General features: G+C 40.2%; 1 protein-coding gene across 2 annotated transcripts in view; it reads left to right on the top strand.

Moving 5' to 3' along the window:
• The window catches only part of LOC102257847 (caspase-13-like), a 48,128-nt gene extending 24,947 nt beyond the window's left edge, over window positions 1-23,181 (top strand). The window contains exons 1-9 of one of the 2 annotated variants that reach the window (XM_014539836.1): window positions 6,666-6,700; window positions 7,253-7,519; window positions 13,596-13,711; window positions 14,560-14,733; window positions 15,931-16,165; window positions 17,035-17,178; window positions 18,684-18,793; window positions 21,228-21,354; window positions 23,074-23,181. In XM_014539836.1, coding sequence (XP_014395322.1) covers window positions 6,694-6,700; window positions 7,253-7,519; window positions 13,596-13,711; window positions 14,560-14,733; window positions 15,931-16,165; window positions 17,035-17,178; window positions 18,684-18,793; window positions 21,228-21,326 — 1,152 coding nt within the window. In that variant the 5' untranslated portion in view covers window positions 6,666-6,693 and the 3' untranslated portion in view covers window positions 21,327-21,354; window positions 23,074-23,181. Of the gene's footprint in view, window positions 1-6,665; window positions 6,701-7,252; window positions 7,520-13,595; window positions 13,712-14,559; window positions 14,734-15,930; window positions 16,166-17,034; window positions 17,179-18,683; window positions 18,794-21,227; window positions 21,355-23,073 lie in introns of those variants that run through there. The other variant, XM_014539841.1, reaches the window with a different exon arrangement.
• The last annotated feature ends 3,400 nt before the right edge of the window (window positions 23,182-26,581 follow it).

The raw sequence follows: 26,581 nt of genomic DNA, 5'->3' as shown, positions 1-26,581 counted from the left end.
GACAGTCTTATGGGAGCTTCCTTGTAGGCGATGGATTGCTTTTCTCTTGCTGCTTTTAAGATTTTGTCTTTATCTTAAACCTTTTTCATTTTAATTTTGATGTGTCTTGGTGGGTTCATCTTGTTTTGGACTCTCTGCACTTCTGGGACTTGTATGTCAATTTATTTCATCAGGTTAGTAATTTTTCTGTCATTATATTTTCAAATAGGTTTTCATTTGTTGCTCTCTCTCTTCTCCTTCCTGAACCCCTATGATGTGAATGTTGGTACACTTGAAGTTGTCCTGGATGCTCCCTATATATTTATTTATGATGTGAATGTTGGTACACTTGAAGTTGTCCTGGATGCTCCCCATATTTTATTATTTATTTATTTTCCTTTTGCTATTCTGATTGGGTGTTTTTTCCTTTTCATATTCCAAATTGCTGATTTGATTCTCGGCTTCATCTATTCTACTGTTGATTCCCTGTAAATGATTTGTCATTTCAGTTCAGGTGTCATTAATTTGTTTAATTTTTGTGTGTTTTCTTTAGGGTTTCTATGTGGGGTTTTTTTTTCATGTTGTTGGAGTTCTTACTAAGTTCCTTGTACACACTAAGTTTCTACAGCATTGTTTTGAATTCTGTATCTGGTAGTTTGCTTGCCTCCATTTATTTAGTCCTTTTTCTGGATATTTCTCCTGTACTTTTACTTGTGACCTGTTCCTTTGTCTCCCCATGTTGGCTGCTTCTCTAGGTTTGTTTTTATGTTTTATGTAGAGCTGAACTTAGTAGAATGGCCTTGTATAGTAGGTGTCATATAGGGCCCAGTGGCACTGCCTCCACAGTAACCCAAGCTAGGTGCTCCAGGTACACCCCTGTTCAGTTATAGTTGAGCCTTGATTACTGTTGGTTGCCCCTTTGAGGACCAGCTGCCACTAAAACAGAGGAGCTGCTGTGCAGGAGTGAAACCTACAGAATAGGACTTGCTTCAGTGAGGCTTTGGTGCCCACTAAGTCTGCTGGTGATTGTGTCCCTTATGGAGTTGACAGGGCTGTAATCCAGTGTACTCTGAAGCTGTTTGCTGGGTACAGTTCCTTTAAGGAGAGAGAAATGCTTGTTCTTCTGAAATCAGAGATAAGAGCAGTGGTTCTCCGCCTTCTGGCCCTTTAAATACAGTTCCTCATGTTGTGACCCAACCATAAAATTATTTTCATTGCTACTTCATAACTGTAATGTTGCTACTGTTATGAATCATAATGTGAATATCTGATATGCAGGATGGTCTTAGGAGACCCCTGTGAAAGGGTTGTTCGACCACCAAAGGGGTCACGACCCACAGGTTAAACCACTGCCCTAGGGTCTCCCAAGAGGTGTAAAATCAGTGACTGTCTCTGCCCTACCTTGGGCCACCCAGCACATGCTACAGAACAATCTGCAAATGGTTGCTACTAGTGCTGGGCTTGAAGGTGCTCAAGAGATGGCACATGTGAACCAAAGCCAACTACTGCTAGTGCTGGGCCTGGGGCCATATAGAAAGTAGTACAGTGTGTGCAGACACCTGATGCTGCTTATTTGAGAGTTTTTTGGAATGTCTGAAGCATGAGGCAAGAGAGGACACATTTATGAAAAAGCCACTGGAAATGACATGGGGGAGGTGGGGCTGACAAGTTGAATGCAGTGAGGAAAAGGGAATCACCAGGGCAGGGCAGACAGTGTGACAGGTTGATGGAGATCCAGGTATGGTGCCTGCAGACTCTCTGGAAGGGTTCTTAGAAAAGGAACAATGTCTTCTGCCAGCACTTCTTTTGGCAGAAACCTGCCTGCCACCTCTCACTCGGATGCCAAACAATTCATTTCCTTCCTGTAGGTCCCTAGTGATTTTCAAACTGTTGTCCCAGTGCTGGAATTCAGAACCAATGAGTCCAAGTAGGGTTACTCACAGTCCCTTTGTAAAGAACTGCTTGGGACTCCAGAAGCCCTCCATCTCATTCAGCCACAATCTCCACTGGTCTTCATAGCCAGAAGTAATGGGAACTTCTCCTCTTGCCACTGGAATCCTGGGCTGCAGGTCTTAGTATGTGGATGGGACCCCTTGCTTCTCAGCGGGAACCTCTGCAGAACAGATATCCTTCCCGATTTATATCTGCTGAATGTGGGAATGCGACCAGCTCGTTCTGTGTCTCTCCTCCTCCTACCAGTCTTGAAGTGGCTTCTTCTTTAAATCCCTAGTTGTAGGATTTTCATTCAGCTAGGTTTCAGGTGGCTCTGAATGATGCTTGTTCTGTAGTTTAGTTGGAAGTTTGATGTGGTTGTGGGCGGATTTGAGTACCACATTTACTTATGCCACGTTCTTTATCAGAGTTCCTTATTGAAACCTCACAGAATTAATAAGAAATTCCCCACATTTGCAAGAATTTTGATAAATATATAACATTAATACCCCTTTCTAATCAAAAGACATACAAGTAGAAATTATTTTGCTTCTTAAGCTTCTATTTGCAAGAGCAACAAATCTTACAACGTACTTAAAGAAAATTATAAACAAATAGTTACAAGGTATATATGGGAAACTACTTTAAGAATTTATTGAGTGACATAGACAAAAATTTAACTATCATGAGGGATATGCCACAGCATTAATAAGAAGACAAATAAATGTAAGGTTTTTAATTTTCTACCCAAATTAATCTATAAACACAACAGAATACCAAAGAAAATCTAACCAGGTATTTTTTTAAACTGAAAAGTTATTTATAATCTTTGTTTAGAAGGTCAAGTAGTAAGTATATCTAAGAAAAAATAATTAAGAAGTGGTTGGGAGATTGCCTGAACATAAATCATGAAATCCAGTTGGCACATGGGTAGACAAATAGATACACAATAAAGCATACAAATGCTGGAAATGAACAATATAAAAAATGTTATGTTGCAGAGGTAAAATGAGTGATTCAAGATATTATTTTATAGAAATGCACACACACACACACACACACACACACACACACACACTCACACAAACACACACATATTGTACCTAAAGCCATACACAAAAACTCTACCAGATGTAGTAAAGATCTAAATGTAAATAGCAAATCTTTCAAGTTATTAGGAAAAAAAATATAGAAAAATATAATTATGACATTTTTCTAGGGAAAATTTTCAACAAGATTCAGAAAGCACATTGCCTAAAGAAACAGATGAATAAATTGAATATAAAATTATACTTCACTGTGTACAATTTTAGACTTTGTGGTGATAGTACCATGAATGTAGGTATATTTCTAAACTCATCAAAATATTTACATTAAATAAATGCAATGTTCTATACCTAAACTACTGGCCCAGCCCATGAAATTTGTAAGCAGGTGCGATCCCTAGGCTTGGCTTGCGATCAGGGCCATCTTCCCTGGCTGCTCCCAGCCAGTCCTGCCCCTCACCACCAACCACCCCCAGTTCCCCATTTTCCATCAGGTAATGGGAGCCTGCCAGTAGGTGGGAGGAACTGAGAGGAATGTCATTCCACCCGCTTGTCAGGCCCGCCCCTGCCATGGGTTGCTCTCTGTGTGTGGGTGACTGGTGGGGCGGGGACCTTGGCCTGGCACCACCCGCGTCCCCTGCCACCCATTCCCTGGTTCCCCCTTCGCCATTGGGCAATCGGAGCCTGCCGCCGGGGAAAGAGATAGAGAGATGGTCAGTGCACTTCATATTGACTGGTTGAGCAGTCATTCTGGTCATTCATTCTGCCATTCGGATCAATTTGCATATTGACCTTTTATTGTATAGGAGAGAGGCCTGGTGCATGGTTGGGGGCTAACCAGCCTGCCCTGATAGGGTTCTGGATAGGAGGTGAGGATCCCACTGGGGGGGAGGGGACAGCTGGGGTGAGGAGTCATGAGGGGTTTTAAGGACAGCCACACCCCCAATTGGGGTGGGGCTCTCCACTAGGGGGCATGGCCAAGATGAGGGATTTGCAGGCCAGCCATGTTCCTAATTGGGGTGGGGGTCCCCGCTAGGGGTGTGGCTGGCTGGGGCTGAAATGCTCCCTCAGCATGTTTCTACTCATTGGTGTATGGCCCTGGCTTGTAGAGAACCCTCATGTGAAATCCTTAACGCATTTTAGAAATCAATGAATAAATATAAATGTATACAGGAAGCGATATACCTGCAATTTCCTCTTTCTTTCCTACAACAAGCCTCCCTGCGCCAAGGGTCACAAGACTGTGCTGCATACTGGATTGGGTAAGTAGCAACGTAAAAATAAAAACACACTGAGAGCCCTAGCTGGTTTGGCTCAGCGGATAGAGCCTTGGCCTGCGGACTGAAGGGTCCCAGGTTCGATTCTGGTCAAGCGCATGTACCTGGGATGCGGGCACATCCCCAGTAGGGGGTGTGCAAGAGGCAGCTGAATCGAGGTAGCTGAATCAATGTTTCTCTCTCATTGATGTTTCTAACTCTCTATTCCTCTCCCTCTCCCTTCCTCTCTGTAAAAATCAATAAAATATATTTAAAAAAAAAACACATTGAGAAAAGTCTTACATTAAAATCTACACGGTGGATTTTATTATAATGAGAAAATACAGTTAACAAGTAGCCTACATCACAACAAGGAACTGGTGGTCCACGTGTCAAAATATAAGTTTGCTTTTAATAGTAAACTGTAATATTATAGCTCATAATATTTAATTTAGATATTTCCTGCATGTATGCACACTCATACACACACTGAATCTTTAGTAACTCTGGTTAACTATTCTCTTAAGAAACTAAGGTAATATTCCCATCAGTATTTTGAGTAAATAAATTGATAACTTTGAAAGACTAATAGGCATTTTGTTATTAGTCTATCTTCCTTCAACCATATCTATGAAATAAATTGGTTATGTTGAGTTTATTTTGGGATGAGCAATTAAACACGTGCTTACAAAGAGCAGTGACTCTTTAGGCCTTCCTGTGCTCCTCTGTCTTCAGTTTTAACATCCTCCATATTTCATCTATGGCTTTCTTAATTAATTTCTCCTTAGCACTTACCACACTCTCACACAATTTCAGTCACATATTGGTTTCACCTTTCTCTTCTCACCTTGAATGTGAAGACATCTGAGTCCAGAGTCTGAGTCATTAGACTCTACAGCAGGGGTCCTCAAACTTTTTAAACAGGGGGCCAGTTCACTGCCCCTCAGACCGTTGGAGGGCTGGACTATAGTTTAAAAAAAAACTATGAACCACTGGCTGTGTTGACTGAACGCCTGGAGCCTAGAGCAGTGTCTAACATGGAGTAGGTCACCCAGATATATTTGCTAAGAGAATGAATAAGATGGAGGAGGAGTCTCACAAGAGAGAAATTTAACTAGATAACCTGCAAATAACTAACATTGGCTATTTAATTTAGAAATATTTAAATTAAAAAATATTAATAACAAATAATAACATTGTGTGCTCACAATGTGCTATGCAATTTCCACATTTTATTCACTTAATGTTCAAAGGTGTGTAGGTATGTACTATTACTTATTTTACCAATAGAGGAACCAAAAGCATGGGGAAGTTTAATACCTTGCCCAAGAAAGTAAGTTTAAAATGCTATCAGACATCTGAGTCCAGAGTCTGAGTCAGACTCTACAGCAGGGGTCCTCAAACTTTTTAAACAGGGGGCCAGTTCACTGCCCCTCAGACCGTTGGAGGGCTGGACTATAGTTTAAAAAAAAACTATGAACAAATTCCTATGCACACTGCACATATCTTATTTTGAAGTACAAAAACAAAACGGGAACAAATACAATATTTGTACTTGCATGTGGCCCGCGGGCCGTAGTTTGAGGACCCCTGTTCTATAGTATCCCACAAAATAGAATCATCTGAAAAGAAAGTGTTAGATAAGAAAGTATTTGATTCTGGTGGAAAATGTTTTCACTCCTAATAGCAGAGCTGCTTCTCAGAAACACATAGATCCTAGGACATAGCAGATCTGCAGGACGGGGACACGGATCACAATGGTTCAACTTCTCCAAATTCTATAGATTTAATGTATGTGTCCCTCCAATACTCAGATGTTGAAAACCTAAGGCACAGGGTGACAATATCAGGAGTTGAGGACTTTAGCAGTTGAACTTATCATGAGGGCAAAAGCTTCATGAATGGGATTCACACCCTTAAGTCAGATTCCAAAGCGCTAGCTCACCCTTTCTGCCAGGTGAGGTCATGGTGAGAAGTCAGCAGTCTGCAACCCTGAAAAGGGCCCTCACCACAAGCCAACCATGCTGGCACCTGGTTTTGCGCTTCCAGATGCAGAACTGGGAGAAATAAAGTCCTCTTGTTGATAAGCCACCCAGTCTGTGGCATTTTGTTACAGTAGCGTGAATGGGCTAAGACACCAAAGGATGAGTTGCTTTCCTGATCACACTCCCTAATGAATGAGAGATTCATTAGTGTGTGAGTTTGAGTGAATGCATACTTTCTCTTTACTTTCTTATCCTCTGGGCTGCACTCCCTTCCTACCCCAGCCTCATCCAGTGCTGGTGAAGGAAATTTTCCAAGGATATACACGCTGAGACACTCTGAAGTTAAGCAATAAGATTATTACTTTGGAGAAAAAATAAAGACATGCATATGAATGAGCAATAGGTATTTCCTGATATGTGTACACACCCTGCTTAAAACGAGGTGGATCATGCTTTCAGTTTCAAATTGCACTCCAAGGCTAGGAGAGAAAAGCCATGGCCGGTGAGTTTGGGGTTTTTTTTTCTTGTTTTTGTTGTTCTGTTTTGTTAGTTTGTTTACTTTCTAGAAGGATAGGTCTTGGGGAAAATTTTTGAAAGTGGCTGGCTTTTGGGGAAGCCATAATTAAGTTCTGTGAATGTTTAGGTGAACTGGGTGAACAGAACTGAGGGAGAGGGAAGAAAGAGGAGGAAGGAGGAAGGGATGGAGAGAAGGGGCCTTAAAGGCTTAACTGAATTAATCTGCCAAAGGGTGCAGGATCCCCATGAGATGGGTACCAGCAGCTGCTGTCCCCCAGGGAAATAGGCTATCACTGTTTCCTTCTTTTATTATGCAGAGTTGAATAAACAGGAGGCACTGATAGTAAATCTCTGACTTCAGGCTCTCAGTGAGCACACTGGGTAACACTGAGGGGAGAGTGAGGGCTGTGGGTAGCTCAGGATGACTGAACTGCATGGGGAGGGACATTTTATGGATTAAATGTAAAGGAGGCTGTTGCTGACTTGAGAGGAAAATGAGGCTGTTTAGTAACTTGAGGGATTCTTGTGCTTCAAACAGACAAAGACCTGAAGGAGAAGAGGAAGGTTTTTATCCAATCAGTGACCTCAGGCACCATAAATGTCTTGTTGGATGACCTATTAGAGAAAAAAGTGCTGAACCAGGAGGAGATGGAGAAAGTAAGACATGAAAATGCCACAGATATGGATAAGGCCCGAGCTTTGATTGACTCAGTCATTCCGAAAGGGGACAAGGCAAGCCAAGTATGTATCGATCACATCCGTAAAATCGACTCCCACCTTGCAGAGAAGATGGGGCTGCCCTCAGGTAAGGTCTACAGCTCAGACTAAAGTCCATGCAGGCCCCGTGTCTTTGCACCCACATAGGATTTCTTCATTGGTCATGTTAGTTTGCAGACAACGTGTTTACATCTGGCTTCAGGGCCCCATTTCTAAGTCAGTGACACTATTGTATATCCCCTGTCTTATTACTCTTTATTCTTATTCCTTTAGCCTCAGAGTCCTTCTAATAATTAAAACTCACTTCCCATCCTGAGTATATGGTAGCTCAGTTGTTGAAGTTTATGAGAACAGTCTGATAAACTTCATACCACACTCTCTAGTCCCCCTGGCAGGGCACTTTACTTAGTTAGTTAGTTAGTTAGTTAGTCAGCTAGTTACTTAAGTCTAAGAATCCCTAGAAAATTTTATAGTTATCTGACATGAAGATTTAAAGTCTGTCATTGAATAGTTTTATAATTTCTCTCCAAAAGTTTGCTCTCCAGGTGGAATAAAATATTTCAATGTTGGTGAAGCACTCAGAGAATAAACTCAATCCTGACAGAAAAGCTAGGATTTTCAATGTGGACTCTTTCATTTAATTGCCCTCTTGCATTTTCTGTGAGTGATGTTGTCCACTTGTTACAGAAAAAAACAGAGAAGAACCAAACGGCGCTCTGAGAGTTTGGAGTTACACTTTATTCACCGCGGTGGGCTCAGGGAAATGAATCCAAATTCTAAGCAAAGCTATAAGCAGAACTTCCCTTTTTATAGAAGAGCCCCTTTGTGTTGTGCTTGCTGGCGGCGGCCTTGAAAACTACACAGTTCTCCAATTAAAAAAATGCACCTGGCATGGCATTGGGTGTATCTAGTCTCTGGCCTACAAGGTCAGATAGCTAAGTTTATCTCCCCCATTATTCAAGCAGGCTAGAAAGCAAAGTTACTTTTTCAGAATTAGAGGCCATCCAAAGAATAGCAGAGACTTCCAAACAGTAGTTTTATAAAATAGGGGTTTGCCTTCACACACTAGCATGGAACTAGGCTGTAGACCATTGTGTAAGGCCCGACCTCTACCTCACATGCTCCTGAGGCCCTGATACAAGACAGACAGGCATCTAACCTGCTCCTTCTATCCAAGGTCCCTAAGTCCCCCACGCAGCCGAGAAGGGAGCTCTGGCGGACTCTCAACCCCTGGTCTCTTTTATGCTTCCCAAATGCAATCAGAGGCAAAAGTTGTTCTTTGAAAGCAAGACCTCTTTTTCTCCGGGACTAGGGGAAACCTATGCCTGGCTTACTGACATAGCAAAGTTCATCTCTGGGTAACTTCCTGTTTTTAATACCTTTTTTTCCATTTAACACTCCCCCAAATTAAAGACAATCAATAACTAACAATAAGGGTTCGGAATAATTGTTAGTAGCCAGTTTCTTCTTCCTTGACCCATTCCTTTCAGTTCATAATCCTTGAGTCCTAGAGGCACTTGGACAAACCACTCTAATAAAGCCAACACCTGGAGTTACCTGGCTGCTTGCCAGCTGATGCCTCCTCAGTCAGGCTGTCATGCCTTTGTCTCTCCCTCATCTACTTGGCAATTGTTTTCTAGACCACAGAATATGGTAATTCGATGACTTATTTGAATGACTCTAATGGGAGAGATCTTTCTAAAAAAAAGTTCTTGACATGTACACTCCTGCCACCACAAGGCCTCCTCCAGGAAACGTTCTTGAAGTTATTGATGGTTAATTCAGTCCAGCAGTCTGGATGGGAAGGACGGGATGAGCTGTAGTCTGTCGCCTTGGTCTCAGCAGTTTGAGAGATAGCCTATGGCTCTCCCTCATGCAGAGCAGGGAACTAGACCATATTTTGTCTATGGAAATCTTGTCTTCAATAGTAACTATGGGAGGAAAACTCAGTGTATTTCACAAGTGTTGGCTCATGCCAATTCTTAGAATTTCTGGATTAAACTTTTAAGGTGTGTATTGTTATATTGAGATCCTTATAAAAACTTAAAAACCTTACATTTAATTCCTGTCCATGAAATTGACAAGCATAATGAACCGTGACCTCAGAGGACACATTAATAGGCTTGAGTCGTTTTATATAACCAAATACAGTAGCAGGCTTCTGAGTGTTAGTTTATTTGTTTGACCTAGATTGGATTACAAATGCTACTAGAGACTACATGTCTTCAGACCCAAGTTCAACAGTGATGGACTCTGCTTGCTGCAGAGTTTAAAATAAAATACCAAACCTGTATACTAGTGATACAGAGTTTTTGGACTAGAACCCAGGTTCTTTGTCCCCTGGAATTGAAGAATGAATCCACGGACAGACAGTGGTATGGCAAAGGTGGAGATTTATTGAAGAACAAGTACAGACTCCCATGAGGGGAAAGGGAAAGAGCCCCACAGAATGGACTCCCATGTTGGGAGAGGGAAAGAGCCCCACAGAATGGACTCCCACGTAGGGAGGGGGAAAAGATCCCACTGAGTTCCTTTTCCCTACGGCTTATAAAAGCTGCAGATCTTGGTGACTTAATATCCCCTCTGATTGGTCACTATTCCCTTGGACTGGTTACTATAGTAATTCCTGGGCTCAAGGTTGGGACATGTGAAGTTCTCCCCCATCTCATTTCCTATTGTTTTCCTATTCCCTTTGGGCTTTCTTCCTCTCCTTCTGGATGAAGGGCTTCCTTCTCTTTATTTTATAAATATAGACCTTTTGCTGTTCCCAGCTCCCTCATTCTATGGAAATGTACCTGTTGCAGCTTTTCAGCTCCCCTATTCTATGGAAATATACCTTCTGCTGCTCTGCAACCCTGTGCTTCCTACATGGTTCCCTTAACTTCCAAAAGTTCTAATATTTCCTAAACTTGTCCTATTTCACCCCTAAAATTCCTGTTTCACTAGAGTTCATCAATAATAATAAAAAATTAATACATAAAAGACTAAATACATTATAGAGCCCTCACAATTACACATACGCTTTTCTTTCTTTTTTCTTTTCTCTTTTTTAATGTCTCTTTATTACTGAAAGTATTACATATGTCCCATTTTTTCCCCTCTATCCCCCAGGCCTTCACCACACTAGTGTCTGTGTCCATGGGTTATGCATATCTGTGTATCAGCTTTTAAAAGAAGCCCTTCTCTAGGTGGAAGGGACATTCCCCTCAGCAGGAAGGACACTCTTTTCTGATAGATGTCCAAGATTGTGGCCTGAGCTGTGTTCTCACTAACATTCATCCTGCTCCTTGTTCAGGTTTATTACTTTCTCTTTAATCTGGGATGGGGTAGGAATAATTGGATTTTTTTTCCAAAAATAAAATATTTGCAAACAGAAATCACACTTGAATATTAGAAATTATAAAATAATTTTAGCAACCCCAGGAATGACAATAAGCATTAAATCAAGCTGAGATAAACTACTGCATCAGCAGAGATAGAAAGTAGCAGGCAGGAGGCAGGGGTAAATCCTATCATGATGTGTTCTGTGGTTCCCTGGGCTCTATCTGCACATGGAGTCCCAGGGTGATCCTAGGACAACTAAGGTCCACAAGCCTAGCAGGCCAGGAAGCTGGGTGAGATGAGCTGTTAGAACAAGTAAGGTCCTGGCCAGGCCTTTTGGACATGCCATAGATATAATTCTGAGGTTCCCTAGTATAATATTGAGGGAATGATGTGGGGAATAGAAAGAATACAAGGTATTTGATTGCTTATTTTATTAAACAAACTCATATATAAACACATACGATGTACCAAGTATTGATATTTAGTCAGAGAGATAAGTACTCAAAATGCTACCCATCGAGGGATATGGTTTTGTCTCATCTAATACCAGTCCCTTCCTTTTTATATCATTTGAAGGGGTTTCCTGAATGTGTCCTTAGGTAACAGGTAAACTGAGCTTTTTCAAGTTTATCTAAACTCCTATTTCTCGCATTTCTTTCAGCTCCATTCCCAGACTGCCAGAAACTCCTTTAGGGCAGCAGGCTGTACTATAATATCTATTATATTGTAATGAGAGGATTTGTTTTCATGCTAATTCATACTATTAGATGTAACATAGAAATATAATTCCCAATCTTAACTGCAAACACTATAATTATATATAGACACACAATGGTCATTAGGAGATGATGTTTCTTAAGTTAAGAGTGTTCACCAAACTTGCAAATAGCTTGGAAACAGAGGAGGTTTTTGCTGAGAAACATCCTCTCTAATGAGGGAACCTCCCAGGACCCGGGGCGTCTTTACATTGCCAGAATCTTTTGGGATGATAAAGGAGAGCATGCCTCTTTTTAATCTATAAAAATGTTCAGAAAGCTTGGTTCCCTTAGAGACTAACAATTTGCTGCTTCTATAGAGCTTCAGTGTTTAGCATATGTTTTAGAAAGATGTTTATTAAAAATGTTATGAAAAAACTAATGGAAATAAATGAGTAAAATAGAAAAAATAGAAACTAAAACATTTATACAGGATAATATTGCCTTTTTCTTTTAAATAAAAGAAAACCAGGGAGTGCCTTGATTGGTTCATGTAAATAACCATCAAGGTTTGTTCCTAGACAAAAACCTTGTTAATTAGATCTTGGCAAACCTCTCTTCTATTGTTTATGAATTCTTTTTTAAAAAAATATATTTTATTGATTTTTTACAGAGAAAAAGGGAGAGGGATAGAGAGCTAGAAACATCGATGATAGAGAAACATCGATCAGTTGCCGACTGCACACACCCCTCTGGGGATGTGCCCGCAACCAAGGTACATGCCCTTGACCAGAATCAAACCTGAGACCCTTGTGTCCACAGGCCGACGCTCCATCCACTGAGCCAAACCGGTTAGGGCTGTTTATGAATTCTTACTCATTCCTCAGAAAGGAGGGGTGCTGGACTTTTCCAGTCTCTTGCAAAATTTGTCAAGTGATGCCAAGCTCTGACAGATACAGTAAGGTTTTTTTAAGGACTGGGTCAGGATGAGTCAGAAACAAACTTCTTCAAAAGGGAGGAGTTATTCTCTCACATTTTAAAACATGGGTTGAAAATTTAGTGTCAGTTCATCAGAACTTTGGAGGCAAGGACTTCAAGTGTATGTTAGAATCTCCAAGCAAAATGTTGTCCCCCTGGCTCTGGAATCAGTACTCTGGTGGCTAGTAGCATTTCTCCTGGACATAGCTGACTCCACAGCTTTTCAAGGAATCCTAGAAGCCCATCTCCTCTGGAAAAGTTGAGAATTCAGGCTGAGGTCCCTGAAAAAATAATGCCTGGATGTTACAGGATTGAGGATTCTTTTAGATGCTTAGTGTGCGTCTGTGTCTGTGTTGTGTATAAATTAGGAGCAGACTTGGGATGTTCTACCATCCTATAAAATAAATGGCTAATATGCAAATTGTCAATTCCACTGGATGTTCCACTAGCTGGCAGGGCCAGCCAGCCAACTGCCCATGGCCCTTCCCCTCTGGCTAGCCAGCCTAATTGGCCTTGATCGGAGTGGTCCAGCCAGACCCCACCCGTGCACAAATTTGTGCACTGGGCCTCTAGTCCAATATGATAGCTACCAGCCACATTGTGACTACATAGTGCTTGAACACATGTTAAAATGATAATAGTTTGAATATATTATGTCAAATAAAATATTATTAAAATTAATTTCATCTGTTTTTCTTTCCTTTTATGATGTGAACATTAGAAAAAATTCAATTGCACATGTGACTTAATTGTGTTTCTAATGAATAGCACTCTATTAAATATTTATTCAATATACTCTTGCTCAGTGACAAGAAACTGTCCACTTAGATGAGTGAGTGCAGTAGAGTAAAAAATATCAAGACTCAAGCTGTTTTAGCTGAATACAAAAAAAGCCAAATTTGACCCAAGTCACTAAGGAAGGTGTTTTCCTCTTAATAATCATAATCTAGTATCACATTTTTGGGTGCATCTGCTACCAAGAATTTCCCCTTTTTTCCCCAATCACAATACACTTCTTCATATTAGAGGTTAGATACAAGGAAAATTCCTACATTTAAAAGTGTTTAAAGAACTTTTCATGACTTACCTTCTCTGTCAGTATGTCTTAGGTGAAAATGGGTAACAGATGCAGATATTAAAATTACATCATGTGATGTCATGTGATAGATCCTGCAGTTCCTCCAGAAGTGACTGGGCCAGCTGAGTCAGCAGAAACTATGGATACCCTCAAGCTTTGTCCTCCTGAAAAGTTCCTGAATGTGTGCAAAGAAAGGGCTGGAGAGGTACTGTGTTCTATCCATAAGAGAAAGAGAGAGAAGCAATTGCTTTCACTAAGTACTTGATTCCCTAAAGCACTAATTGCAGAGTGGTGGGTTGGGGACAGTGGTAATCATTTTCATAGAGCAAGGAGGAACTCATATAGCCTCACACAGATTTCAATTTTCTTTCAATCCCATGATAAAATACAGATCTCTCTCTCTTCATTTATTTCTTCTATCTATTTGAGACTTATTAAAATTAAGCTGTAGCTATAGATTAAAATATTTAGTAATTATTTTCATACTAGTTGAAAAGCCTAGACACAAAACATGACTTAAAATACAATTAAAGCCTGATACCCATTTTATCTTGATGTGTTAAAAATAATACTGAAATAATGATGTTACCAAAGGCAAAGCATCTCTGATGTATTTATTTTTAGCAGGAGCCAATAGAAAATTCTCCTGATTTTTATGAAATTTGATGTGAATCTTGAACACTGAGAATGATTTGTCTAGGTGGAGAAGAGAGAGGAGAAAGTTATAGTAGGACTTGTTCTAGTCTCTTAAATTTCTTGAGTAAGCATCCCAAATATGTTCTAGGTCCACTTCTGGGCTCTTGGAAAATATATTACATAATTTTATTTTTCAGTTTATTTTTATATAATTTGAAAGTTCTAAATCACTTTCAATTCTCACTTATTTCTTTTGTCAGTTCAATCCATTCATTACAAAGCAAAAGGCAGGGTCTCTGGTGCAGGAGAGGGGAGAAAGCAGATCCATGATCCTGTAACAAAGCAACAGAGATTAGTATATGAAGGTTTAAAAGAGATTTAGGTAAGTCAAACTCACTGCATATCCATTTCCTGCAGATCTATCCAATAAAGGAGAGAACAGACCGCACTCGCCTGGCTCTCATCATATGCAATAGAGAGTTTGATCACCTTCAGCCCAGACAAGGGGCAGAACATGACATTACAGGGATGACAGAGTTACTTGTGGGCCTTGGCTACCGTGTGATTGTGGAAGAGAATCTCACAGCCAAGGTAAGGGCTCCTCACGCACTGTATACAACCTCCTACTAACAAACTAACTTTATAATGATAGGCAAATGCTTTAACAACCTTAGGCCACATATCTCTCTGTGTGTGCACCTGCACGTGAGTATGTGTGTTTGTAAAATGAAATTATTAGAAAGATGACATCTCTGTCTCTTTGGGCTCCAAAGATCCTCAATTCCATAAAACTAGACAGAAAGTGACTGGCATGTATACCCACATAATTCTCGGTTCCAAAGTGAGGTGAATGAGATTCAGACCCAACAGTCCCAGAAAGTTCTAAAGTAATGAATGTTTAAAAGGCATGTAGTCACCATATAAGTACTGAGTCCTGACTTGGTCCCAGGGCCTGTTTTCGGCACTGGGGGTAGGTCTGTGAATGAGCAGGACGTTCGAATTTGAATTGATTTAGGTTTACTGGTGGAGGGGCATTTAGTTTGTGGGGGGGGGGGGGGGGGCAATCATATGAAAAGAAAAACAGAAAATTTCAGAGATTTGATGTGTCTTGTGTCTCTCTGTAAGAGTGAAAATAAAGTGAAAAGTAATTGAGAAAAGAAAACACAGGAGCGATTTGGGGAGTGGGGAGTAATTGCTTTGATGGAACCGTCAGGAAAAGCCTTGACAGGAGAGAGTATAGGTCCTGACAGATGACAACCACTAACAAGACAGGTCTGGGAATATGTGAATGCAATCCATTCCAAGAGGGATGACTACAATGAAAAGTCTGAACTACATATGAAACTGGCACATGAAATATACAAAAAGACCAGTGAAAGGAGAGCCTAGGAAGGATGACAGGAGGGCGAACACATATGTCAGAAGTGTGATTTCATTCTAAGCACAGTGGGAAGGGTTGTTGAAGGGAAGTGGTATGATACATTTATGATGCAGGGCTCCTATTAGGTAATCAGATAAAAGACAGAGATAGAAAGAAAAATATTTAAGGGGAAATAAACAAAGATAAAATACATCCAGAGGACAGCTCATATAATGTTATCAGGAGCAGGTCCTTGAACCCCCAGCTCCATTGTCAGAAAAAAAAAGAAACCTATCACTGAGCAACCACTATCTGAAGGCACAGTGACTGGAACATTACAGGTGTTTCTTATACTGCTCACCATAAACAGGGGGTCAGATTGGTGTTAATGCTTGTCCTGTAGAGTAAGACTCCGTGGCCTTTTTCAGGAGATGGAGAAAGTGCTGGTGGTATTTGCTGCCTGCCCAGAGCACAGTACCTCAGATAGTACATTCCTGGTGTTCATGTCCCATGGCCTCCTAGATAGACTCTGTGGGACTCAGCACAGCGATGAAAACCCAGACGTGCTACCTTATGACACCATCTTTCGGATATTCAACAATCGCAACTGCCCCAGTCTCAAGGACAAACCTAAGGTCATCATTGTCCAGGCCTGCAGAGGTGGTGAGTTCTGATATGGAAAATCCAAAGGGCATGAGGTGTTTGTAATGGATTGTGGTGTATGTCTTGCTTTTAGGGTAAACAATCCTAGACCCCATTTAGTGCAAATACCTTATTGAATTCTTGGGAAATGCCAAGGGGAGTTAGTATCATAAGAGATTGTCTTTTCAGCTAAGAAATATCTATTTGATTTAATCCAAGGTAAATTGTGAAGCAGATCTTCAGACTACCTAAATCAAAGTTGGACACAAATATCTAAATCTTGGAATAAGATTATTTTAATGAGAGCTTCACTTGGACATGTCTTACAGGCATTTTGACATTCTTTGCCTTGAGAAGAATTTCATTGCAAATTGGGGCTGTTCTATAGTAGAAGCACCCTTTCCCCCTCATGCATTATTTAAAGGGAATTGAGTAGATTGATGTGGGCACTTCGAATTGCTGTCAACATTTCCTTTGCTTTTTTCGGACTTCCAATTGCCTCTTAGCATTTTGGAGCAGTGTTTGGAAGAAAAAGCAGAAATAGCCAAGCTGAATAATGGTAACTAGGCTCTGAAATTATGCAGATAAGGTTTTAAGTCCTTCGCTCTTCTTAGGAAAGGGGTTCTTCCAGTTTGCTGATGCTATCACTACTTGCTGGTAAGATGCTGCCACTATTAATTGGCACTTAAACACATTAGAGGAGGCCAAGGTATGTGTGTGGGGCAAGGGTTTGGTGTGTGTGTGTATGCATGCATGTGTGTGTGTGTGTGTGTGTGTGTGTGTGTGTGTGTGTGAAATTGCTGAGAAACATTTGAAGAGAATGAGGCAGACAATAGTGACAGGTATACTGATAGAGGCACACAGTTTGCACAAAGTTAATGTCTCCACAGAAAATCGCGGGGAATTGTGGGTCAGTGACTCTCCAGCAGCCGTGAAAGACAGCTCTTCACAGTCACCTGAGAACCTGGAGGACGATGCAGTTTATAAGGCACACGTGGAGAAGGACTTCATTGCTTTCTGCTCCTCAACCCCACGTAGGTCTTTCAGTTACAGACAAGGCCACCTCAGAATGATTCTAGAATATTGAGGTAGGCTCCCTGCATCAGTGATGTAAGACACATTTTGAGGGCTGTCAAAACAATTTACATTTATCTGACCTATTCTATGGAAACAGAGATTCTATATTTTCCACTTTTTAAAACTGTACTTTTATTCTAAGTGCAGCACTTTATGGTCAAAGGTATACCACATACTAAAACAACCTAATACAATGAACCCCATTCCCCATACACCATTTAAAAAACAAATTTGATTCCAATTTCTATGAAATCTGTTTAGCATTTTGAATAGAGTTTTAGTGGATCCAGACACTGGCTGCCATCCTTAAATTATCAGCTCCAACTCCTTTTCTCCATGGTTCTCATTTGATGCTTTTTAGAGGGAGCCATTGCATGGCTCAGCAGGACCAGGAGATCCTTTAAAAGAGCTAGAAATTATACCCTGGGGCTTAGCAGCCCTACTAATAGGGATCAGCGTTTAGTCCTTGACCTCTAGGTAGTCCTCTAAGAAGCCTCTAACATTTGAATGTTTCTACGTTGCAAATTTTTGTTTTAAGTCTTTCCTTTTTGTAACCACTTCATGGAGGTTTTGGTTTTTTTGTTTTGTTTTGTTTTGTTTTTTATCCTCACACAAGGAGTGAAGATATTTTTTTCCATTAATTTAAGAGACAGTGGAAAGGAGGGGGGGAGGAAAAGGAAAGGGAGAGAGAGAGAAACATCCATGTGACAGAGGCACATCAATTGGTTGCCTCCCACACGCCCCCTGACCAGGGGGCAGGGATCTGACCTGCAACCCAGGTATGTGCCCTTGACCATAAATGGAACCCGAGACCCTCCAATGTGGAGACCATGCTCTAACTGCGCAACACCAGTCAGGGCTCATGGAGGTTTGATTGACATACAAAATGCTATATATACTTAATGTATATAACATAGTGAGTTGGGATATTATACACATCAGTGAAACCATGACCACAATTTCCTTTGGATTTGTTCACCCACTCTGCTTATAATATTGTAAAAGACAGAATGCTATACACTCTGTAAACAGCCTGGAAGTCTGCGAGCCATTTTTGTTGCTTACTGTATAAGCGTGGGGGAATTCTTTAATCCTCTGAGCATCCATTCTTTCCTCTGTAAAATGGGGTAATTTCAGTTATCTCTCAAGCCTCTTTTCAAAAACAAGTGAATGAACATGAAGCACACAGTAAGAGTCAGGTCCAAGAATATAATGCAATCATGAAATTCTGGTGAGTTATTCCTTTAGTTAAATCTTTGCCAGTTTTTTTTTTCCTATTTTCTCCTCTTTTTGGAAAATTAGTTAATGTAGAGATATAAGTGTTTCCCCTAAACATGTCAAGTTCATTCCAAAGCTATGCTTAAAAAACACAAAAGCTACATTAAAAAAAAAAAAAAAAACCTGTGAGAAAAGAAAACATTCAAGGGTGCAGCCCAAGGCTGACCACTCCTTATCTTCACAGATAACGTGTCCTGGAGAGACACTAGTAAAGGCTCTCTCTTCATCACACAACTAATCAGATGCTTCCAAATGTATTCTTGGCGATTGCACCTCGAGGAAGTATTTCGGATGGTAAGTTTTTTCTTCTTCCTTTTTTAGTCCTGTGTGTGTGTATGTGTGTGTGTGTGTGTGTGTGTGTATGTACATGTGCTGGAAGACTTTACTATTTTTCTTCTTTCAAATGACAATTTCAGGCTTTGTCAGGCAAACAAATGTAGATCAGTGCCTGGTTTCCATTATCCAGGGGTTGACAACTGATGTAGAAAGAGGAGAATTTAACACAAAATTGCACGAGGTCAAAATAGAACAAAATAATATAACCTGTAAGCTTATTTGTTATGAGCTATACATTTTTTAAGTAAAATAATGGAAAGTATTTTGAGTTGACTTGTAAGGCTTACTTTATTGAATAAATATATATTGGGTGTTATCGTACTTGGTGATTATTGCTATCCTGTGACATAGGTGTAAGTGAGATATTGTGTCATAAGGCCACTCAGGACCTTTTTGTGAGAGAGATGGATTCGAAACAAGTAGACCAGCAAACACATGTGTCACTGCAGATTGCGATAGGCTCCATTACACAAAGGATCTAGGGCAGGTGAAAGAACAAAGGGGAGAAGGTATTCTTTGAATGGAGTGGTCCAGAAAAGAAGACCAAATTCTTTTTCCACCTCAGGAAATTCCTCATTCCCCCCTCCCTCCTAATTTGTTTTCCTCCAGGGTTCTGACCACCACTCATTCCGCATATATTCTGTTTGTTTTTACCTGTACTTACTCACTTGAATGCAAGCTTCATGAAGGTAGAAATGTGCTCAACACCTCAACATGTTGGCACATAGGAATTGATATTCATTCAATAAATCAATGCATGAATATCAATACCTTTCTCCCTTTAGGGTATTAAGAATATGGGGCAGTTTTATTTTTTACTATTTTTTAAAATATACTTTTATTGATTCGAAGAGAAAGGGAGAGGGGAGAGAGAGAGAAAAAACATTAATGATGAGAGAGAATCATTGATTGGCTGCTTCCTGCATGCCCCCCACTGGGGATCAGCCTTGACTGAAATTGAACCCAGGGTCCTTTAGTCCACTTGGAGCTAATGTTCTATCCACTGAGCCAAACCAGCTAGGGCTGTATGGTTGTTTTTAAATTAAAAACTGTAGAGAACAGTAGCACTCTGTGGGCAAAGAGGAACACAGCTTTAGTAAACAGGAGAAGATTGCATTGTAACTTGCATTAGGGTCTCCTTGAATGGGAACTTTGGAAATTAAGTCCTGTTGGATGAATAGGAATTAGACATTGTACTTTAGGGCATTGCTAGGAGAAGTCTAGAAATAGTGTGATCAGTGGGGAGAGGTCCTCATCCCCACCACTTGCTGGTGGGAGTGGGTGTGTTGCAATATCCTGAGAATTTTCTGAGGCTCACATGGGAAGGTGATATGTTATAGAAAGCTGCATTTGTGTGCAATTATACCCCAGAGTTTCCAAGGTCCCATTTCCGTTTGTCCTGCCAATAAGAATTACCATTTTGTTTTCAGCAGATCTGACATCAAAGCCAGTGTCCAGAGTCTCTGTTCCATGTCTCCACAGTCAAATGGAGCATCAAGCTGGCTGATTTGTGTTTCCAGTTATAGTCCATTGCGTGTGAGGTCCACGTGGCTGTGGGCCATGCAGCTATGGAGACAACAGGGGCAGGAACAAAGCCAGAGGAGTATGGGAGCCAAGAGAGCCACACAGGGAGTGAGCTTCTTTATCTGCTGGCTTATGCATTGCCAAGTTGGTGCAGGCTTGCAATGGCCCTGCCTAGTCTAGCCAAAGCCATTGATCCCCAGGCTTGACTGACAGGCGCTTTCCCTTGTCACCCCAACTCCTTGTGCATGCACTCATCTCCCATTAGTTGGATCCCTTCCCCCAGTGGTCTCCAGGGAATGGGCTGGTGAAATTCAAGCTTCCTGGTGAAGCTGCCCAAATCACAAGCCTGAAGTGTCTTGCCTTTCCCCTTGCTCCTGTTCTATTATTAATAACTAGTTAATTGCAATGGTATCAATAGAATCTCATTTATCAGTCCATGACAAAATCTTCAGATGTCAGCTTGTTGTTTAGGATGTGAAAGTTGTAGAGTTCAGGTTTTAGGAATAATATTTGAGTTTGTGCCTTATTGAATTCAGGATTAATGTTGGAGGTTGAAGGTGTAACTTTTTGAGATCCAGTTCTCATGAATTGACTCCAGGAATCAGTTAAGATCTGTAGATCTGAAATGCAAAATAGAAAAGTGAACTTTGAAAGTCCTTGGGTTAGGCATGAGGTGTTTATTTTGAGATAAAGAGTATATTCTGACATGGGGCTATACTTCTAAACAGTAGGGTAACTGTGACAGAGAGTGAGAATATACATTGGCTTGGTCCCATCATTCCCAGAATATTTTGGCTCATGGTGCAAAATGTTTTCTGAGAGTGGATAAGAGTTATGTTTCATCTAGAACCTCTTTTTTTTTTAAAAGGTTCAACTATCATTTGAAAAGCCAGATGTTAGAGCCCAGATGCCCACCATTGAACGACTATCCATGTCAAGATATTTCTACCTCTTTCCTGGCAATTGAAAATAGTAAGTATCAAGGTTGTTGACAGGTATAATAAATGGGAAAGTGATTTGGTGGTGAGGTTCATTGGCTAATGACCGTCAATTGCTTGCGTAGTCAAATTAATGTTGCTTATTGATGTAATTTAGTGCTAAATGTTATTCTTTTCCTCTACTTATATGACTCTGGATCCTCCTCATCTCAATAATTAATTAATCAGTCAGCCAATCAAAGAGATAAGTCAAACTAAGACAGGAAGTAATAAACAATCAAGGACACAGGGTAGTAATTAATAAAACATAAATGTACTTATGCTTGCATTATTACTTGATATTTCTCTCTCTCTCTCACTCCACACACACACACACACACACACACACACACACACACACACAAACACACAGAGTTACCAAACATTGGCTCAGGTCCTGAAAAGCAAAAAAAAAACAAACAACAACAAAAAACAAAAATCAAAACAGAAAACAGAGGAGATGACTGTGAAGGAAGCAGGATATTGGTCCTTTAAGTGCAGATATCACATTACTGACCTTGAGCTCCTGATACCAAAACGGAATAAAATATACCCTGGACTGTAATTCATGTGTTGATGCAGATTCTGGCTCTCTGACTGTTCTCTCAATGTACATTGCAGAGTCTGCTCTCTGATCCTTAATTCCTGCTCTGAAACCTTTTTAAGCATCCATGTTAACTCACATTTATTGTTTTGGTAAATATATTTTAGAGTGGGTCCAATGAATTTAGACCCAGCTATTACTTTACTCATAAGAGCTTAATATCACACTGTATTATAAGTATTGTTAATCTCTCTTTCAACAGCATAATTAAAATTATATTTTATAGTAAAGTTTATCTCACTACTTAAAATCTTTACCCATCTTCTTCTACTCCTGGTTTGTGATTCCCTGGTGGATAATTGCATAGATACTTAATCAGAATAGCTTTTATTGCCTAGTTAGTATAAGAGGACCAAATTAGGGATTGAGCTCTTTGACTAATATTTATCAAGCACTTACTATATTCCATGTTCTGTTCTAGAATGTTGGAATATACCAGTATACAAAATAAACAGAAAGCTTTTGCTTCAGAAAGCTCATACTCTAGTCAGTGGAGACAGACTCTAAATACACAAACAAGTAAATATATGTCAGATAGTGATAAGAGCTAAGAAGAAAAATAAAGGAGGTTAAAAAGATGAAAGAGATGGGTGTTGTACTATAATGGATAGATTATTTAAGAAAGGCTCCTTTGAAGTGATAAAATAAGTCAGAACAGAGAGTGGGCAGAGTGGGGTAGTGAACCTTGTGATTCTCTGCAGAACAATGTTCCAGCACCCCTGGGACTAGCAAGCACAAATGCCCTGAGGCAGAAATGTGCTTAACATCTTTAAAGAACTGCCAAAAGGCAGGGGACTGGGGGAAATGGCAGAGACAAATTCAGAAAATGGTCAAGAGTCTGGTCACATGGGCTTTAGTGATCACATGGTAAATGCTCTAAAGTTTTAATACTGAGCGAGATAAGAAACCCTTTGAGTGCTTGTGAACAGAGAAATGAGAACAAATTTGATTTTACATAGATCACCCTGTGTGCTTTTGGTGAATATACTATAAGGGTCACAGAAGTCAAAGGAAGTGGCAAAAGCACATGGAAGAGGATGAAAGAGGAAAGATGGTAAAACACGGATTGAAGGCTTCTGGGAATTACTATCCTCACCTTCTATATTTTGTGTGTGTGTTTTTTCCTTCTTCAGGGAATTACAGGCAGTCCTTTCCTTCTTTACCAGCTTCTAGAAGCACCTTTACCAGTATTGCACACCTATTTAACCATTTGTATTTAAATAAAAATCAAAACACATAAACTGTGTCTTTGGGTCTTTAATAGAGACTAGAATTTCAAATAAAATGGTGGGTGGATGAAAAGTGAAGTGGAGTAAGCTAACTGGATTTTCTACCTTAGGACTCATAGAATACAGTGGGGCCTTGACTTATGAGTTTAATTTGTTCCGAGACCGAGCTCGTTAAGGAGCTTGTTAACTCAAATTACTCTGTCAACTCAAAGCAAAAAATCGGCAGAGACAGCTGGTATCTCAAAAAACTTGTTAGTCGGGACACTCGTAAGTCAAGGCCCCACTGTACCCTCATTTCACTGAGTGACAAGAGCTGGCCTTGACATTCCCTCAGCAGTGGGGTGAAAGAAGATGGTGCCTAGATGGAATACAAGAACTGTAAATTGGTCAGCTTCTCAGTTCTATACCCATCAAACGCACAGTTTAGTTGGTTCAGAGAAGTTTTCTAATTTATTATTTAACCAACATCATAGATTCAGGTAATATTTTCATCAGTAAACTATGATTTTAGCAAATTATTCTCATATATCTTTCTATCAGTTAATTCACTTTCTTGTTATTTTCTTTCTAGATGTTTGCATATTTCCAAACTTCAGGAAAATTCTATTCTCTAACAAGCTCTTCAAAATTGTCTTAAATAATTTGGCATTTCGCCCTAACCGGTTTGGCTCAGTGGATAGAGCGTCGGCCTGAGGGCTGAAGGGTCCCAGGTTCGCTTCTGGTCAAGGGCATGTACCTTGGTTGTGGGCACATCCCCAGTGGGGGGTGTGCAGGAGGCAGCTGATTGATGTTTCTCTCTCATTGATGTTTCTAACTCTCTATCCCTCTCCCTTCCTCTCTGTAAAAAATCAATAAAATATATTTTAAAAAATTAATTTGGCATTTGGTTCAAGATGGGATGACCTTACTGTATTTGTATAGGAATACAAATATCATCAGATAAAAAATGGAAAGAGAATGGGGAGTGTCAGCAATGGGAGAGAGAATATTAAAATTTCTGGAAAGGTGAATATTGGTAGAGGAATTTTGGCTCCATGGCTATCAGAATTACTAAGAATATATACTACTTCTGTTATATACACATAGAATGTTGAATAAATATTTGAGTACTTAGCTGAACTGAATTAACATGTGATGCTCTCGGTTTCTAATATAACCATAATTGTTAATATTTATTAACATAATTGTTAATACTAATATTTAATATTATTAAAATAATATTAATTCTATATTTTGATTACTGTAAAGAATTCTATATATAAGAAATCAATTTAACCATCACAGCAACCTTATAAAGTAATTACTATCAATATCTCCATTCTACCTATAATAAAACAAAAGAATATAGAGTTTAAATGACTTGCCAATTTGACATTCTCTAGAATATGAATTATTGACCATTGTTTTGCGTTGTCTCTGCAAAGCCATGAAAAACAGAAACTATAAGAGTTCTAAATTGTAAGGTTTAACTGAATTTTGAATTGCAATGTTTAACTTACACTCCAAAGATTTATAATGTCTATATTTCTGTACTTAGTTGTCTGTGTAAAAAAATGAGACACATCACAATGATCCAAAAACAGATATTATAGAGAATTCATTCTACTAGTGTGAGATAATATCAAAAATTCAATAACATAAAGATTTTCACACATCACCACACAGTTGGGAAAAAAAAAACACACATGCAGGGGCAGAACCAGCCAGGGGAGAGGCTGCAAGCTGATTGGGATGGAGCATGCTATTAGGGGTGGGGCAGGCTTGGGGGAGGGACCACAAGAGGTTGGCTGGCCAACCCCACCTTCGGATCAAGGTGGTTCATTGGTTGCAGTGGGCATTATAGCAACCGATCGTTCTGGTCATTTTATTGTTCTGATACTTTTATCATTTTTCCTACCCAAATTAATCTATAAACACAACAGAATACCAAAGAAAATCTCACCAGTTATTTTATTGAACTTGACACATTATTTGTACTCTTTGTTTAAAAGGTCAGGTACTAAGAATATCTAAGAAAAAATAATTAAAACGTGGTAGGGAGATTGCCTGAACACAAATCATGAAATCCAGTTGGTACGTGGGTAGACAAATAGATACACAGAAAATCATACAAAGGCTGGAAATGAACAACATAAAATATGTCATGTTGCAGAGGTAAAATAATGAGTGATTCAAGATATTATTTTATAGAAACACACACACACACACACACACACACACACACACACACACACACACACACATTTTGTACCTGAAGCCATACACAAAAAAATATACCAGATGGAGTAAAGACCTAAATGTAAAAAGTAAATCTTTCAAGTTATTAGGAGGAAAATTATAGAAAAATATACTTATGACATTTTTCTAGGGAAAATTTTCAACAAGATTCAGAAAGCACATTGTCTAAAGAAACAGATGAATAAATTGAATATGAAACTTTAGAGCAGTGTGTACAATGTTAGACTTTGTGGTGATGGTACCATGAGTGTAGGTATATTTCTAAACTCATAAAAGAATTCACATTAAATAAATGCAATGTTTTATATATAAACTAGAGGCCCAGCGCACAAAATCCATACACGGATATGGTCCCTAGGCCTGGCCTGCAATCAGGGCCAACTTCCCCAGCTGCCTGCAGCCAGCCCCTCCCCCGCCGCCACCCACTCCCAGTTCCCCATTCGCCATCGGGTGATCAGAGGCTGCTGGCCGGGGCAGGGGAAGAACCAAGAGGTCAGCTCTTCCGCCTGCTCACCGGCCCTGCCCCCACCACAGGTTGCTCTCTGTGTGTGGGGCTACTGGTGGTGGGAGGGTCCGCAGGAGGTTGGCCTGCTAGCCCACCCTCTATTGGGGTGAGGGGGGCTATCTGGGGTGGGCTGGCTGGAGGGAGGGGCTGCAGGCCAATCAGGATGGTGGGAGCCCATCAGGAGCAGGGCCTGCCAGGGGGAGGGGCTGCCAGAGGTTGGCTGGCCAGCCCCACCCCCGATCGGCTGGTTCACTGGCTGCAGTGGGCATCATAGTGACTGGTTATTCCAGGTGTTATGGTGTTTCGGGAACTGGCTTTTTATATATATAGACTAGAGAAGAAAAGAAATGACTTATTTGGGTTTTGAAAGTGATGCTCCTGTCAAGGTATGCAGTTGTCAGTTTCTTGCTCCCTTCAAGCCTTCCACATTAACACTTCACTTCCAAGGGTGAACAGCCATCAGTCAAGTTGGTCCTCCCTCTAATTAGTGGTTAAGGGGTGGCACAGAGACAAGTAAGGGTCAATTTGATTTATTAACTGTGCTAAAAATAGAATGGAAAATAGAACAGAAACTGTGTGTATGTGTGTGTGTCTGTGTGTGTGTGTATTTTCTTCCACTGACTTTGTTATACCAAACTGAAAAGATAGATTTTGCTCTGATTTCCAAAG

Source organism: Myotis brandtii, unplaced genomic scaffold (genome assembly GCF_000412655.1).
Source record: "Myotis brandtii unplaced genomic scaffold, ASM41265v1 scaffold105, whole genome shotgun sequence".
Classification (NCBI taxonomy): Eukaryota; Metazoa; Chordata; class Mammalia; order Chiroptera; family Vespertilionidae; genus Myotis; species Myotis brandtii.
This window is presented reverse-complemented; position numbering and strand designations above follow the sequence as displayed.